At 49.0% G+C, this 16,705-nt stretch overlaps 1 protein-coding gene across 1 annotated transcript; it reads left to right on the forward strand.

Moving 5' to 3' along the window:
• The first annotated feature begins 13,330 nt into the window (after positions 1-13,330).
• Positions 13,331-16,656, forward strand: LOC144249598 (ral guanine nucleotide dissociation stimulator-like). The gene is made up of 3 exons (XM_077791716.1): positions 13,331-13,437; positions 14,412-14,526; positions 16,444-16,656. The coding sequence occupies exons 1-3, from the start codon at positions 13,420-13,422 to the stop codon at positions 16,647-16,649; spliced, it is 339 nt and encodes a 112-aa protein (XP_077647842.1). The 5' UTR covers positions 13,331-13,419; the 3' UTR covers positions 16,650-16,656.
• The last annotated feature ends 49 nt before the right edge of the window (positions 16,657-16,705 follow it).

The raw sequence follows: 16,705 nt of genomic DNA on the forward strand, positions 1-16,705 counted from the left end.
CTGAAGAGCAGGATGGTTAGAAAAGGCAATCTCATGCATGATCTTTCCACTTCCACCTGCTGTATGAGGACGGACTTTGAGCATGGAGAAGTGCTCACTCAGAGAAAAAGAGCCCGCACCCCACGCCAGGTTGAATGCCTTGTGTGTTGAAGACCTTCCTCTGTTGCAAGCTCAATGTATGTCCCTTTGTTCTGCTGAAGTGAGTGCATTCCATGGCACCTGGCCAACCTCCCTGCTCTCTCTGTCCTGCATAAGGAAGGGATAAGGTCCTTCTATTGAGGCCTGGGAAAGGTGCACCTAGCCACCTCTCTGCATGGGCTGCCAGCAGAGCCTTGTAAGTCATGGGGAACTGATATTCACGACTGAAGATGGTGTGGCTCTGTTTCTTCTCTATATAAATAAAGTAGCGCTCCGTCAGGTGCTTCACGGCATTGCATTTCCCTTGGCAACTCCGATATCAAAATGCCATGAGCAGAAGACATGTTCAGAGAACCCCCTGAGAATGGCAGCGTGTTCTTGGTGTTCTGCTTAACAATGCAGGAGACTTCAGAGCCAGAATCTTACCCAGAGCCTCTGGACAAGAGTGCAGAGGTGGTATTTGCTCTCTCTGCTGGTTCCAGAGACACCAGAAGTGGCAGTTGAAAAAACTTTATCTGAGGAGAATGCTTCTTTTTTTTTTTGTGGGTTGTTTTTTTTTTTTTTTTTTTTTTTTTTTGCCTATGGTCATCCTGGGACACTTTCCCACTGAGACATACCACCTTTTTATTTTTTGAGACAGGTACTCCCTAAGTTGCCCAGGTGGCTTCTAACTTGTGATCCTCCTGCCTCAGACTCCCAAGGACCTGGAATTACAAACACGTGCCACTACGCCAGGCAGGAGAATGCTTCTTCAGAAGAAGTTGGGAGCAATGAGAGAGATTGGCGTTGATGACTGCCCTCCACTCCACGGGCCATGCAGTGCCTGACCAGTTTTGCTGGCCCCAGAACACTTACAGGGAGCAGCTCTGGAGGGCTAAAGTGCTGACTGATAGGAATAGACTTTGGTTACCCCCCAATTCATGTGTTTAAGCCTAACGCCCCTTGTGATTCTATTGGAGATGAGGTCTCCAAGGAAGTGATTACGGGTAAATACAGATAAGGTGGAACCCTGATTGGGGCCCTTCTCAAAGGAGGATGAGATACCAGGGCTCTGTCTTCACCATGTGAAGGTACCGCAAGAAGGTGGCCTCCTGAAGACCAGGAAGAGTCCTCAGCAGACTCTGGAGTGTGAGGCGACTTTCTGTGGCTGTGGAGCACACCTGCGGTGAATTAACTCATCAGGAGGAGGGTCTATTCTTGACCACAGTTTCAGAGATTTTGGACAATGGTTTCTGGGCCCTGTTTCATTTGGGTCTGTGACGAGGTACTTCATCATGGAGGGGAGCATGTGCCAGAACAAGCTGCTGACCCCCTGAAGGCCAGCAAGTAAAACTTAGAGAGCACGGAGTTGGACCCCATAACTCCACTCAAGGGCACACCCCCAATGACCTGACTTCCTTCCAGGAGGCCCACCTCTTAAAGCTTCTCCCCCTCCCCAGAGCATCAAGTGCCAGTGACCAAGTCTTCAACCTATGGGCCCTGGGAGGACGTGTCAGATTCACCCGAAAGCACCTGGCCACACGGCGATCCTGATTTCTGGCCTCTAGCCCCCCAGATCTGGGATAAAATACACGTTGTTGTCGACGTCACCGGTCTGTGGTATTTTGCTAGAGCAGACTGTTTTAGTCAGTCGTTTCAGAACAACTGTCGAGGAGGAAAAGTTTATTTGGGAGCTCATGATTTCAGAGGTCTCAATCCATAGACAGCAGACTCCATTCCTCAGGGCTCAAGGTGGGATTGAACATCGTGGCAGACGAGCGTGGCAGAGGGAAGCAGCTCCCATGATGGTCAGGAAGCAGAGAGAGATCTCCACTCTCTGTGTATTTGTATCTACAAATACAGATCCCAAAGACATGTCCTCGCTGCCCCTCCTCCAGTTTCCACTCAGTTAATCCCGTTAGGGGATTAATTCAGTGATTAGGTGAAGGCTCTTACAACCCAATCATTTCTTCTCTGAACTTTCTTGCATTGTCTCACATGTGAGCTTTTGGGGGACACCTCACATCCAGACCATAACACGGTCCAAGCTGACTAATGCAAGGCTAGTTAGTTTCTTGGGCTGGTAAAGCCTTGTACTTTGTTTTTTGTTATGATCACCAAAAGACCTGAACAAGAACAATTTTACAGGAAGAAAAGTGTTTTTGGGGAGCTCACAGTTTAGGAGATCTCAGTTCATAGATGGCAGAACACATTCCTTAGGGCCTGAAGTGAGGCAGAGCATCATGGTGGAATGGTGTGGCAGAGGAAAGCAGCTGAGCACATAGCTCCAGGAAGCTGAGAGAGAGAGTTCTGCTCAACAAGGGCAAAACATATACCCCAAAGGCTTGTCTCCGTGGACCTACCTCCTCCAGCCACACCCTATCTGCCTAGAGTTACCATCTAATTAATCTCGGATGGATATTAATGCACAGATCAGCTTAAGGCTCTCATAATCCAAATATTTTATCTCTAAACTTTATTGCATTGTCTCACACATGAGGGATACCTAAATCTAAACCCTAATATACCTCTATCCCAGGAGAACTAGATACCTAGATATTCTTGCTCAGGCCTATGACACCAGGTGACAGGTGGCCTGTGGTCTGGTTTGTCTACTGCAAGTTCAGAGAATTAGAAAGTGCCTTGCCTCCCACCACCGACTGGTTTCCCAAGAGTTAGTCACATAGGAGACTATTTAGGGAATGTAGCTAACCGGAAGTACAGAAAATTGAGCTGGAGTGGCTTAAACAATTAGGAAATTTCCCCCCTATAATGAGAAGTTCAGAGAGAGAATTTTAAGGGCAGTTTGGCAAGTCTCTGCCATCAAAGATGTGGGTTCTTTCTGTCTTTTAGGTCAAAGCACTGCCTGTTCCTTCCTGGATAAGATGCTTCTCTGCCTCCAGCATCAAGTCCCTGTCTGTCTCTGGAAGAAGGAAGAGCTGATCTTGGTCCCACTGACCTAGCTATGTCCCTCCTGCCTGAGGCAGGCTGGGAAATGAGCATTCTACTGGTAGGAAAGCAGTGGAAAAGAGTCCTCTCCCACACACTGCATTTCCTGGGCCAAAACCAGGCAAAAGAAAACAAAAGCAAACCTCACCCGTGCAGACTGGGCTGCCAGAGGGTGAGACAATGCAATCGCCTAGAACAGGGGCCACCGTTGGAGTGGGAGTGAGAGGAGTCAGCCACCGCTTTGTGAAAACTGCGCTATTGATAATGACAACAAGCAAAAGCAATGGGAGTAAAGATAAGAAGGGTATTCAGTCCGGTCTAAATAGTGCTTTCTAAAGATAAACAGTCCGGTCTAAATAGTGCTTTCTAAAGATAAGTAAGGCACTTTTTGGGGGCCAGGAATTGAGAGGGGGAGCTTTACTACTAAGCCACATTTCCAGCCTTTTTGTTTTGAGACAGGGTCTTGCTAAGTTGCTGAGGCTGGTCTCAGACTTGCAATCCTCCTGTGTCAGCCTCCCAAGTCACTGGGAATGCAGGCAGGCACCACTGTGCCAAACTTGATTTTTTAAATTAATATTCTTATTTGATGAAATGATGGGAAAAAGACTCGTCTTAAGAACCAAATGAATTGCCTAAGTGGTCAAGTATAAAAAATATCAAAATATAAAGTGAACACATGAAGGCACATGAATCATCCGTGAATCAATGAGTTTCTTGAAGGACACAACTAAATATCGGATGTGAAAAGCTTGAGGTTCCAGAGGAGAAAAAAGAAAAAGTGGAATCTGCCGATTAAAAGAGCTTATCAAGTTCTAGGGTAGGAATAATTTATGTGGGGAATCCTGAGTCCTAAGGAAAGAAAATCTTACCAAAAAAAAAAATTAGAGCCAAAGAAGGGAAATGGACTTAGACTGGAACCAGGCTTGCTGTCTGCTCTCCTGGAGGCCTGAAGGTAGTGGGGCAGCTCCTCTACACTGCAGAGAGGATAGGAGAGCCACCTTGCACCTGTCATGGGAGGGTGAGAGTATCTGCACCTGGGAAGGATTCTGAGAGGACATGGTGCATTAGTATCTTGGAATATACTTGAGGCAATACGCAACCTAGATGAACTCACTTTCGTAACCAGAAATTATGAAGGTGAAGTTTAAAATCGCAATTGAAAGTAGATCTCAGGGCTGGGTGTGTAGCTCAGTGATTGTGTGCTTTCCAGCATGCACAAGACCCTTGATTCGAACCCCAGCATTGCAAATAAATAAATAAATGAATGGAGAAGTGAAAAATCCAGTACCTCTTTTGAGACATTTTACAACCAACTTGATTGACCTTAACTTAATTTGTGGGACTACGTTATATGCTCTGATAAGAACAATGGAAATTGCTGGGACAAAACACTTATTTTTAAATTTTTATTTTTGTTTATTTTTGTAGCGATGGGGATAGACACAGCACTTCATACGTGCTAGGCAAGTTCTTATTTATTTATTTATTTATGTTTGCATTACAATTCTTAATACACCATTATGTCATAACTTATCATATCTTTGATTATATATAAGGTATGTTGACACCGAATTCACATCTTCATACATGTATTTTGTATAGTGATGAGGAACTCCTTTCACCATCCATGCTATTCTTCTTCTGCCTCCCTTTCCCTCCCACCCCTATTCCCTATCTAGAGGTAATCTTCCTCCCTTGCTCTCCCTCCCTACCCCATTTTGAGTCACCCCCCTTATATCAGAGAAGACATTTGGCATTTGTTTTTTGGGGACTGGCTAACTTCACTTAGCATAATCTTCTCTAATGCCATCCATTTCCCTGCAAATGCCATGATCTTATTCTTTTTTATTGCTGAGTAATATTCCATTGTGTATAAATGCCACATTTTTAAAAAATCTATTCATCCACTGAAGGACATCTAGGTTGGCTCCACAGTTTAGTTATTGTGAATTGTGCTGCTATAAACATTGATATGGCTGTGTCCCTGTAATATGCTGTTTTTAGGTCCTTTGTGTATAGTCTAAGAAGAGGAATAGCTGGGTCAAATGGTGGTTCCATTCCCAGTTTTCCAAGGAATCTCCATACTGCTTTCCAAATTGGCTGCACCAATTTGCAGTCCCTAGGCAAATTCTTTACCCCTGAGGTACATTCCCAGCCCTGGGATACTTATATGAAGAAATAACCTTCAAAGACCGTGTTGGCTAAAGGAGAATGTGGGAGAAAGTGCAATTGCAGAATTTAAAGTTGGTGAAAGATCTGAGGGGTAAGAATGTGCATGCTTGGGAAATGGAGTGAATGTGAGGTGAAGGAGAGGTAGGGAAAGAGAAGTCCTATTCTAGAAGTCACAAAGGACTAATGATGATTGGGAGCCTAGTGGCATATCTTATGCCCATGACATTAATAATGCTGGCCAGGGGTCTTCTGTTGTGGGGGTATAGGGTTAATGACCCATGGTCAAGTCCTAGATGATTATGAGATAATCTTTCATCTGAAAGCCAAAAAGATGGACGTGGGAGCTCAGACAGAACAGCATCATGGTTTTCCAGAAGAATAAAAGCAAATTATAAAGGAACAAATCAGTATTGCACTTGAGGATGAAAAGAAGGAGTGAGTTATCTAGAAGCAATGGTAAATCTGAAAAGTGGGGGCGACAGGTGGGCTCTGTTGTCTAGAGTAGATAGGGGTGAGTGAGCATGAAGAGAAGTTCTTGCACTGAATAAATAGTCAGAGCAGCCTTGGCACCTGTCACTCACCTGTGCCCCGAGAGTCTCCAGGATTCCCTGGCACATCAAAAAGTTATAACACACTGATTTATTGATGACCTTTTGGTCAAGACCTTTCCAAATCTCAGCACGTGTTTTCTTAGCCCCAAGCAGCCCCTCTTTCCATATACTCTCAAGCTATAGCCATACTTTCCTAGTAATAGATTAATTGTGGGTTAGTATATTGCTTTCCTCTGGATATGGGTTTCTGTCTTCCAACCAAATCTTACCTCTCTGTAAGGCTGGACTCTCCCACCTGAGACCATCTTTCCCAGCCTGGCTGGGGAGCCTCTTTCCCCTGGTTCAGCCATAGCCTTTGGAATTGAGGGACCAGGCAGATCCCTAGTTCCTTTTGACCTTTATTGCCATTGGGCCACCCCAGGATTCTTGGACTCTACCTGGTCTTCTGGCCTGGGTCAGGGGATGTAAGGTTTGGAATCCCCCTCTGTGGCAGGATCCCAGCCCCCCAGCCACTTGAGGACAGGCACAGCCTTCCCTAATTGTGTTAGAGTTGGAGACTTCTCCCACCCATCCTCATCCATGCTCATCCCACATTTTGTAGCTTGACACCTGAGGACCTTTATTCATTGACTTAGTTGTTAGTGATGATGGTTACTAAGACTAAGTGACTCTTTCAAGTCACATCACTTGCATGGTAGGGCTAGAGCATGGATCTTCCTAATTGATTTCATGGGACTCTCTCATGGAAACTGTGACTGCCTCCTAAACACACACTCTACATTTGGAGTGTCAAAATTCTTGGCACTGCCTCCTTGGCAAGTGTATCTTGTCTTCTACGTGGGAATTTCAAAAATATTTTCCTTTGGTTTGTGGAGGTCATGCAGAAGTGATTTCATTTGAAATAGCCCAAACAAGAAATACCAGTTGTCTTTTTCGCACATGGATGTGTGTAGTGAACATCCCTTTCTGTGTGCTTGCATGAGTTGCTCCTTTGAATTTGTTGCAGAATGGTTGGCTGGGGAGCAAGGTAACGAGAGATGGATATCAATGCTTGTCCAGTATTCTGAAGTGAAGAATGTATTGAGGATGTGAAGGCTTTTCTAGCCAGTTCCTATGGCTCAGTCAGGGATCAGTCAGAGGATTCTGTCTGGTAGACTCTTTGGAACATATGTCAAAGTGGCCTGGTCTTACCCTGTCCAGGACTGAATGCTGAGCTTGAGTGGGAGCTTCTTATCAGTTCAAGTACTTCCATGAGTCTGTCCTCTGTTCTCTTTGTTTTTTTGTTTTTTTTTTCAGTTTTCAGTGGACATATCTTTATTTTATTTTATTTTATATGGTGCTGAGGATCGAACCCACTGACTCGCGCATGCCAGTCGAACACGTTACCACTTGAGCCATATCCCCAGCCCCCTATGTTCTCTTTTTTCCGAGCAGTTTCTAACAGGAAAGGAGAACAAACATTGAAAGTACAGTGATTGATTATGTATACCAATGTTATTTGAATCAACTTTGTATAATTCAAAATTAACTTTTTGCTAGTAAAATTTCATATGTTGAGGAAATAATGAAAATATTGGGGTTGGGGGATGAGGATGGGCAAATCAAATATTTTTGAGCACCAAGACCTGTTTTTTTTTTTTAACTTAAATCATAAACTGCCTGAGGACCACAGCAAGTAGATATTTCCAGAGACAGTGGGAAGGTAGTAGCACATGAGGAAGGGAAGAGCTCTCAGGATGGGAAGAGGGGGCCGCTTCAGGACTCACCGGGCAAGGCACGAGGCTGCTGGCCATGGTACATGCCTGGGCCCACTGAGTGGGGAAGATCCATGCTCTGTGTCCCTCCACCCTCCTCTGTAGCTTGTGTTGGCAGCAGATCAGGGAATTGGGGTCAGAAGTGCTCCCAGTAATATAGGCACCAGCCCCCAGAGTGTGTTCCTAGCCCTTTCCCCACCTGGCCTGACTTGGTGCTTGTGTTGATGCATGGCTGAAACCCTACAGTCATCAGAGTGTGTCTGCGGTCCAGATCCACCCTGCATGGCCAACATGCTCAGACCTTCGGCTGGGTCCTAGGCCTGCTACAACCAAACTCTGTCAACTGGGTGGCCAACAACAGAGGAAGGGCCTTCCCTCAAGCTCCAAGGGCTCAACACACAAGGTGTTGGGCGGTCTCACTGCCAAAACACCTCACAGGTTCCTAGGGGACTGTCCCCCCAACTCTCCCAGCCCTTGCCCACTCTCCTATTGCTGCCCACGATCTGTGGTTCCCATATGGGCATCCCGCCCTGGCTCCAGCCTCACATAGCTGGTATCCCCAAGTCTCCCTGGTATCTGGGTCCAGACTCTCCTCTTCCTACAAGAATATCAGATATTGGATTTGGTCCCAGTTGATGCTGTGTTCCATCATGTGAGCTCTTAGCTTCATCACTGTGCAAAGACTCTTTTCCCACACAAGTTCGCACGACTTTTGGCTGGCTTAAGAATTTTCAGGCGACACTTTTCTAATGAGTACACTTTCCTTCCTTCCGATCTCCCCCCAGTGAGCATTCCTCGCACCCTTGTCCTAGTTCCTTTATGGCAGTTTCCCTCCTTATGGCTGAGAGGACCTAGTGACCCCTGGATTCACACGTTCTCCTTAATCACCAACACACTGCAGAATTCTCCAAAGGGCCATATATGCTCCTGGAAGTTGGTGTTGGAAATAGTTCTCCATCCATTAATCACTCCCTCACTCACTAATGTCCTTGTGTCCTTGAGAAAGGCTCTCCCTTTCCTGGTTTTCCTGAATAGAAATCCTCTTGCCTCTTGGGTGAATAGGGTTATGGGTTGTGCAGAGGGTGTTGGTCCACTGAGCATCTTAGAGACTGTCCTTTATGGAGCCTAATGATCCTCACTGGGGAATGAGGCCAGGGTCCTAACTGTGGTTAGTGTGAGGACACCCTGGGTTCAGAGAGGGAAAGAAGGACGAGGGAAACTCAGATGTCCCTTCATGGCCCCTGGAGTTAGAGGACTTACCCCTTTGCACCTGGGATCAGGAGACCTCATTTCCTCAAGGACACGCACACTCAGACGTTAATCTTGAGTGTGGGTTCCTTTCTGGGGTCCAGGGCTGTTGTTAGCCACCAGGAATGACAGTGCTCTCCATGCTGAGTGGAGCCATTTTTGCCAGGAAAGAGCCCGTGGTCACGCCTTGTGCAAAGCATCCCGCGCCAGGGGCTCCCATCCCTACATTCCTGTCCTGAAAGGAAACCACTCAGAGGCAAGGTGGGTCCAACCACCTCCCATGTGTTCACTCATCACTGTGTTCCAGCATCACCCCAGTTAACAGTCCTGATGGGATTGGATGTGGCTCAGAGTGTCACCCTCATGAGCTCTACCCTGCCACAGCTGCAGTTCTGCAGTGGGAGAAACTCAAAACCTCAAAACACATGCACATGAAAGAAAAGAGCAAGAGCCAGAGCCCAAACAGGCCAGGTGTGGCAAAGACAGCTGGAGTGCCTAGGTTGGGACTCAGAATTATGTCAGTGGGGTGGCATTGCTGCTGGCACCAGCATGATAACAGAGAGCCAGCCCTGCTCATTTTGGGGAGCAGTGTGTTGGGGAAGGCAGCAGAAATTGAGAGGCAGGATTGAGTTTGGCCCTAGGAGGAGGTTGGGTAAGAGGCCAGTGTGGGTTGGAGGGCCTGGGCAGATAGAGAGAGGCCAGGGCACACCCCAAAGCCTGGAGACTGCACTGGATGTCCGGGGTTGTGAAACACCCTCCCCTCTTACTCACAACTGAGAGCAAGGGGCATTGATGAGTTCAGTTTGTGTGCGGCTGCATCCAAGGTGGCTCGGCTAGGCACCTCTGTTTCCTTGACTCAGGAGGCTGGGAGTCCAGGCTCCACCGAGGCTCGGCTGGGAGGATCGGACTCTGAGTTTATGCCTGTGTTCCCTGTAGGATCCATGTTGGCTGAGCCTCAGTGTTTTTGTAATGAGAGGATGGGTGACCGTCATGTCTTTATCACAGGACACACTTGCTAAATGGATTTGTTTGCTCTGAGGAGGAAAGAGAGAGGGGGGAGTGGTGCTGGAGACAGGGATGCAGACAGGGGTCATGGACTTGGCATAACTCAGTCTTGGAGGTGATATCCCATCACCTGTACCCACTTCAATTCCCATGAATCCAGAGGCTGAGCCCCCTTGAGGTGAGGGGTGAACCGGTTCTGGGCAGCAGGATGCTGTGGTACCTCGGAGTCTCTGTGAGACCCCAACACTAGACACACTTGGCCCTTTTGAAATCTTAGGAGAAGCCTTGGGAAGTTGTATGGCAGAGGGGAGCAGCCTCTGCATCTCAGTCCCCTCCAACTTGCCATGGTGTAGAGAGGGAACTGCAGCCACGATGGGACGGACATTGGCCATGTCCCTGTGTGGGACACAGGCCTGATTGAGTTAGGGTGCATTCTTTGTCTCTCCCCTTCTTGTGATTGTCCCATCTGTACATTTGTGCTTTAGCCACCTGTGAGTCCCATCTCTGGTTTCAGAGAGAATAGAGGGTGTTAGGGGCCAATAGACACAATAAACCCTAGAGATTAGATGCTACCCTACTTTCCAGAAAAGACTGGGCACACCATGAGTTGCACAATGATGGGACCAGGGTCCAAAAGCTGCTGAGAGGGAAGGACTGGTTGTGAATGCATTTTTGAAGGCTCCAAGCTGGAACTCTAGTGGCACCAAGCAGGGCAGATGCTGGTGGGGATGTTTGGGTAGTTGTTGGTGAACACCTGCGCACCTGAGATGGGTAGGCATGGAGGAGAAATCGGCAGCCCATAGGGCTGTTGAAAGTGGTCTTATGTGAAAAGAGGCTCAGGTATGGGCACAGGAAATGACATCATTGCCTTGACAATGGATCAAACAGAACATGGAACCCTGGTATCCAGGCACCCACTTCACTGACCAAGCCATCCGAGCTCACTTGGTTGGAGCCACTGGAGGGAGAAGGATGTTCTCCTGTGGTTGCAGACAATGCCGAGCCTCAGGCTCCCAGGAATCTCAGGGGGGCCAACTAGCCCTTTTGTGGATACACTGGGTGAGGCTTCATCTTAGACGCCAGAGCCTCTGGCGATTGTCGCAGAGGAGCTCAAGAGTAACAGTGAGTAGCACAGGGCAGGTGAGCCCAGCAGGCCCTCTAGTCTGATCCCTGATGAATGGCCCAGGACTCCTATTCTGACTCTGTGTGTGTGTGTGTGTGTGTGTGTGTGTGTGTGTGTGTGTGTGTGTTTGTACTGATGGGAACTGTCCCATTGTGCTTTGACTCTAGTGTATTGGCACAAGTCATTTTTCTGTTTGTCACCATTTCCATTTTGACCCCACCATTCTTGGTCCCAACCCAGGGTGAAAATGATCAGAACACGGAGGAGCCCTTCAGGGTTCAGAGCCTTGAACCTTACAGGCAGGACCAGCTTAGGAATGAGCTCCTGCCTGTCATTTGTGGGAGGAACCTACATTTCAGCAGCAACATGGGGTTAATCTCCTGGGATTTCATCCCCACCCAGCAGGTGCTGGATCTCTTGTTCCCAAAACAGCCACCTTCTTCAGTCTTTACTCCTGGTGCCACTCCACATCCTCCAAGGGGACAAGAACCTCAGGTTCTGGATGGATGTTGTAGAATGCCCACAGAGCCAACTGCCAGGCTGGGTGGGGTGCAGTTGCTGGGCTTTGCTGATGTTGTCATCCCCCACAGTTCTTGGAACCTTCTGTGGCAGTGGCATCCAGGACCCCAGCAGCTGTGAGTAGCAGCTCCTCACTGCTTCACTCGAGCGAGCAGGTGGAAGACAGCCGCGTTGTTCACGTCCTCCTAGAGGGACAGAGCCTGAGGGAGACAAAGCGCATCCCGGTAAGCCCGACAGCAGGGCTGCCTCCTGGGTGTCCACACAGTGGAAGGCAGGAGACACAGCCAACCCCAGGGCTATGGTGGGAAATAAAGAAGAGAGAGGTCCGTCTTAAGGGCTTGACCTGAGGAGGGAGAGCATCAGCATGCCCAGCTTCAGTGGTGAGTGGGCCTGTGTATTGTGGGTTTTGCAGGCCAGAAGTGCAGACGGAAGTGCTGTGGACAGATGAAGGCAGAGATATGTCCAGGGTGCAGGCTGCAGTGCCTAGAACTTGGTATTCTCAATGAGTGAAGTTGGAGCAGAGGAGGTGGCAGTGACTTGTCACATGTGTAGGAGGGGATGTGTTCCTGGTGGCAGGGAAGAGAACCTCCTTAGCATGACTAGGTGTAGGAATTTGGGGTCGGGATCACCTGGGGGGGTCATGCCAAAGCTTCGGAAATGTTAGGCTTTGCATGTATGTAAATACGGAGCTAAAGGGGTTCTTGGCAGAATTTCTATGGATGTGCAGTAGACACGCTAATGCTGCAGGTGTCCAGCTGCAGAGGAGACATGTTCAGTGACTGCCAGTGCTGAGTCAAGTACATCATTACAACCAGACCCGCACCGAGCTTCCAGAGGCCAGGGCCTCTCAAAGCTATCATGAAGCACTCAAGTGCACACTCTTGTATCTGAGTCTGTTTTGTGTCGTGGCAGTCAGGACCCAAATTTTCAGTGCATCTGCCTCTTCCACCCACAAAGGCAGCCTGCATCCCAGATCACACTTGGTGCGCAGATCCCTGGCCCATTGCTCTCATCTCAGTGAGATGAGAGTGTGTCTGTGCATAGGCAGTTTGGTCCTTTGACATGAGTGGAATGTGGCTCCCCAGGGGGAGGGGAGATGGCAGGTACAGGCAGATATTTGTACCAGGATTGTTCTAGTAGCACATTGCAAGAACCCAGGTGGTATACGGAGGACACACTCAGGTAGCAGGATAACAAGATTGTGCCCTTGTATATGTAGCTGAGATTTCTCCTGAATGTTTGACCACAGTCTTCTGGGTAGCTCTTCTAAAAGCCATTCTCTGATGACATTTGTCCCACCCTGATCCAGGTGACCTTTCAGGAGACGGTGACAAGCCTCATCCGCAGGGCCTTGGACCAAAATTTGTTGCAGCATGAGGATGTGGACAACTTTGAGCTGCTGTATATGATGTCTGAGGATGAGAGTAAGTAGGACAATCAGACAGTGGGGAGACATGATCCACAGTGGGCTCAGGATAACTGACAGCCAAGAGAAAGTGGGCCTTGGCCCCAAAATACCAAAGTGTGATGGGCCTGGCGGAGACTCTCAGGGGTTGTGGGTGTTTTGTGGTATAATCCTTGAGTGCCACCTAACAATTCTCTCCACTTCGCTCTGCAGAAATCAAGGTCTCTGACCACGCACTCGTGTGTCTGTCCATGAATCTGGGAATACAATATTTCATTGTGAGGAAACGCCCCCAGGTCAAGGGAAAGGAGGTAAACACCTACCTTATTCAAGCTGTGCATGTGCTGCCATTCCACTCCGACCTGAGGAAATAAGAAGCCTCAGCACCTGGACATATTTGCTGGAAGCCCATAGAGCCAACTGACAGTCTGGGGTGGCTTTCTGTTTCTGGGTTTGCTGATGTTCCATCCCCCACAGTTCTCAGAATCAACCTGCAAGTCCTCCAGGCCGCTTTCCCACAAGCAGGTGGGAGACACCTGCTTAATTCGTGTCCACCTAGAAACACAAAGTCCAGAGATGGCCAAGAGTGTTCTGGTAAGCCTGGGAGCAGGGGTGTCCCGTGGTGCTTACACCTGGGTGGGGAGCAGACACTGGTCCAATACCATGGACTACTCATGCCCTCTTGAATTTGGAGCTTCTGGATGATCAGGAGGATAGATGGGAATCAAGAAGGGAGAGGTCAGTGTGAAGGGCTGGAGCTGAGATGAGCGAGTGCAGCAGCTTGTCCACTGCCATGTCTGAGGGAGTCTGTGTGTCAGGTGGCAGCATGCAGTCCAGAAGGGCAGGGACAGGTATGGGTGACAGATGAGAATAGGACAGGAACTAGGTTGCAGGTTCCCTTGTATGGGATGCTGACGTCTATGGAGGAGGACAGCAGTGTGAGGTTCTGCATGTTCCTTGAACAAGGAGCTGAGAGAGTCTCTCTGCAGAGTCGATATGGATGTGGAGCAAGCACACTAAATGTCCAGGTAACCCAATGACCACCCTTGCCGGATGAGGTGCCCTCCTACATCCCAGCCAGCACTGAGCCTCTGGAGGCCAGGAGCTCTCGTGGCTATCTTTCAGCACTCCTGTGTGTGGTCATGTTCCTGGGTCTGTTTTTGGCCCTGGCAATCCAGACCAAAGCCTCTAGGTTTTGTGCCTAGGCCATTCCCAATGCCGCCTGCATCCTCGGGCAGACCTGGGATCTTGGAGGCTATTGTCCCATTCCTCCCAACTTGTGGGATGAGATTGCATCTGTATGCAGGTAGTGGGGTCCTTTCACTCCGAGAGGAGTGCAGCTCCACAAAGAGCAATGGCAGGCCCAGGAAGTCCTATGTACACGGATTGGGCTAGTAGCCTGTGGGAAGAGCCCACACGATGAGCAGGAGGTCAGCCTCGGGTAGTAGGGTCATGGATGTTGCCCTTGTATTTAGAGTGGAGGTGCCTCCAGAATGCCCCTGCCCACTGTCCTTGAGTAGTCACTTCAAGGCCCATTTCCTGAAGGCCTGTCTCCCATGCTGCTCCAGGTGACCTGCCAGGATAGGGCTCCTGTCGTCATCCGCAGCGCCCTCGACCTACACTTCCTTACTGAGGAGAATCCAGAGGATTATGAGCTGGGCCAAATCATCTCTCGCCGTCAGAGTAAGTGAGACAATCAGATAGCAGAGAGCAAGGGTCAGGATGTGGACTCAGGTCAACTCTTAGCAACAAAGAGTAGTCTCTGACCCCCAAGAACACTCCAACAGGTGTGTTGGGTTCGTGCACAAAGCCAACTGCACTTCTGCTGGTGGAAGGTCTTGAGGTCCAATAGTATACCCCAGTGGATGTTGCGGCTCCCCACCAGGTGCCCTCCCCTGGACATGAACAGGCATCCAAAGCTGACATCTTTGAGGAGTGAGGAGGAAAGCCTCTCTCCAGGAGCAGTATGTTTTCATGGTCTGGGATAGGAGTGGTTTCAAAGGAACATGGGAATGCATGGGCTAAAGAGGGAACTGGCATTTTGTGGACTGAAGCAGTACTATTGAAAGCCTTCTGTGTGACCAGAAAACCACTGCCTGGGCAGAGCATTGCCAGGATTCTAGCAAGCAGTAACAGGATGAAATTGGGAAGAAAACACAGCCTGGGAGACAGCCTGAATCATCTGTTTTTGCATAAATTCCATGGTCTTACGCACCCGAGTCCACTAGGCAAGGAGTGATCACAATAGCCAGGTTGTGATCCCTAACTAAAGTCAGATGAGGGCTTCCTGAGCACTTAGCCACAGAGCTCATCTGATAATAATGCCAGCGCTTTTTTGTTGGTTGGTTGGTTGGTTTTTGTGAGCCAAACACCACAGCAGCCATTATCCCAGCCTATGTACCCTGAAGACCACCATCCCTATGAGTTCTAGGATCACTTGTCTCCTATCTTAACCTACTGTTAGGTTAGTAGAGTCTATGGAAGAGGAAGTCTGTCTGGGGCCTTGGTAGCCTAAGAAATTCATAGCAGAGATCTCCACATCCAACCCAGAAGGGATGGAGAACAGGCTCTAGGTTAGAGGAGGGCGACAGGAAACACATGTTCAGAGGAAGGAGAAGCGGCTGTTGTATTCCCCCACTCGGGGTCATGGCACCACTGGGCCATACACCATGTTGGAGGGAAGCAGTCCCTTTGCTGGTCTTTGGAACCATTGTTCTCAGTAGGGCAGTATTTGGAATGTGGCCTCCATTCTCAGAAGCCTGGTCCACATGGAGGCGGGCTCCACCAACGCAGAAGCATGGCTCTAACGTGGTATCCGTGCTGGTCAGCCTGTCCTCACTGTGGCCATACTTGAGGAAAATAACTCAGAGGAGGAATCCTAGGCCTTTTCTCCGGGTTTCATAGCTTTCTCTTTGGTTGTGCACTGAGGCTGTCCATAAAGCTCTAGTGTGTGGCAGTGGAGAGCTCCTCAGCCCTTGCCACAAAGGCATAGACTGGGAGAGAGAGAACGAGGCTGGCAGAGAGGGAGAGAGAGAAAGATGGAGAGGGAGGACCTCTACTTGGAGAATGAGGATTCAGTGGAGCCAACAGGAACAAGGTACTGTTGCCCAGGGCACAACCCTGTTTAGGTCTTCCTCCAACCATGCTCAACCTTTCTTCCAGTCCCTCCCACCCCCCAGTAGTGTATTCATCTTGAATGAGAATTTCATGTTGACATCAGAGCACTCACCATCCAATGCTTCCCTCCAAACCCACCTATGAAGATGGCTCATGTGGGGACTGAATCTTCGGCACAGGAGCCTTTTGTGGGAGATTTCAGATGCAAACCCTAGTGGTGTGCTTTGGCAGATGCAAGAGGACCTGAGATATTCTGGAGTCCAAAGCCTTCGGTAGGAACAGACATTAGGTCTGTTGAAGTGCTCTGCCTAGTTCTTCCTCAGGGAGGACTGTGGAGGCTGTCTTTGTTGGTATTGGTGCTGAATTGGAGAGCTCTCAGGTGTGTGGCTCTGGCCTTTTCTGGCACAGGCTCTCAGATGTTGGCGTGTCCTAGGGAGCACCTCCTGAGTGCCACCTTCTTTTTGTACACCCCTCTCTCCCCAGAGCTGAGGATTCCAGCAGAGGCCAACGTATTTTATGCCAAGAATCCTCACAAAAAATCCAACTTTGTGCTGAGGAAAAGGAGCCTCTCCCAAAAGAATGATGGGTGGATCCAGCCTCAACCTCCCTCTCGTCCTGGAAAGAAGGCTCCTGCCCTCCTGAGGATGCTTGCAAAACCATTCTGCTGCTGTGTGCCTGGGCGGGGCTGAGGCAGCCCAGGAATATTTACATTGATTACTATTTTCTTCAAAGTTTGAATCTATAG

The sequence above is a fragment of the Urocitellus parryii genome, chromosome 12 (genome assembly GCF_045843805.1).
Source record: "Urocitellus parryii isolate mUroPar1 chromosome 12, mUroPar1.hap1, whole genome shotgun sequence".
Lineage (NCBI taxonomy): Eukaryota > Metazoa > Chordata > Mammalia > Rodentia > Sciuridae > Urocitellus > Urocitellus parryii.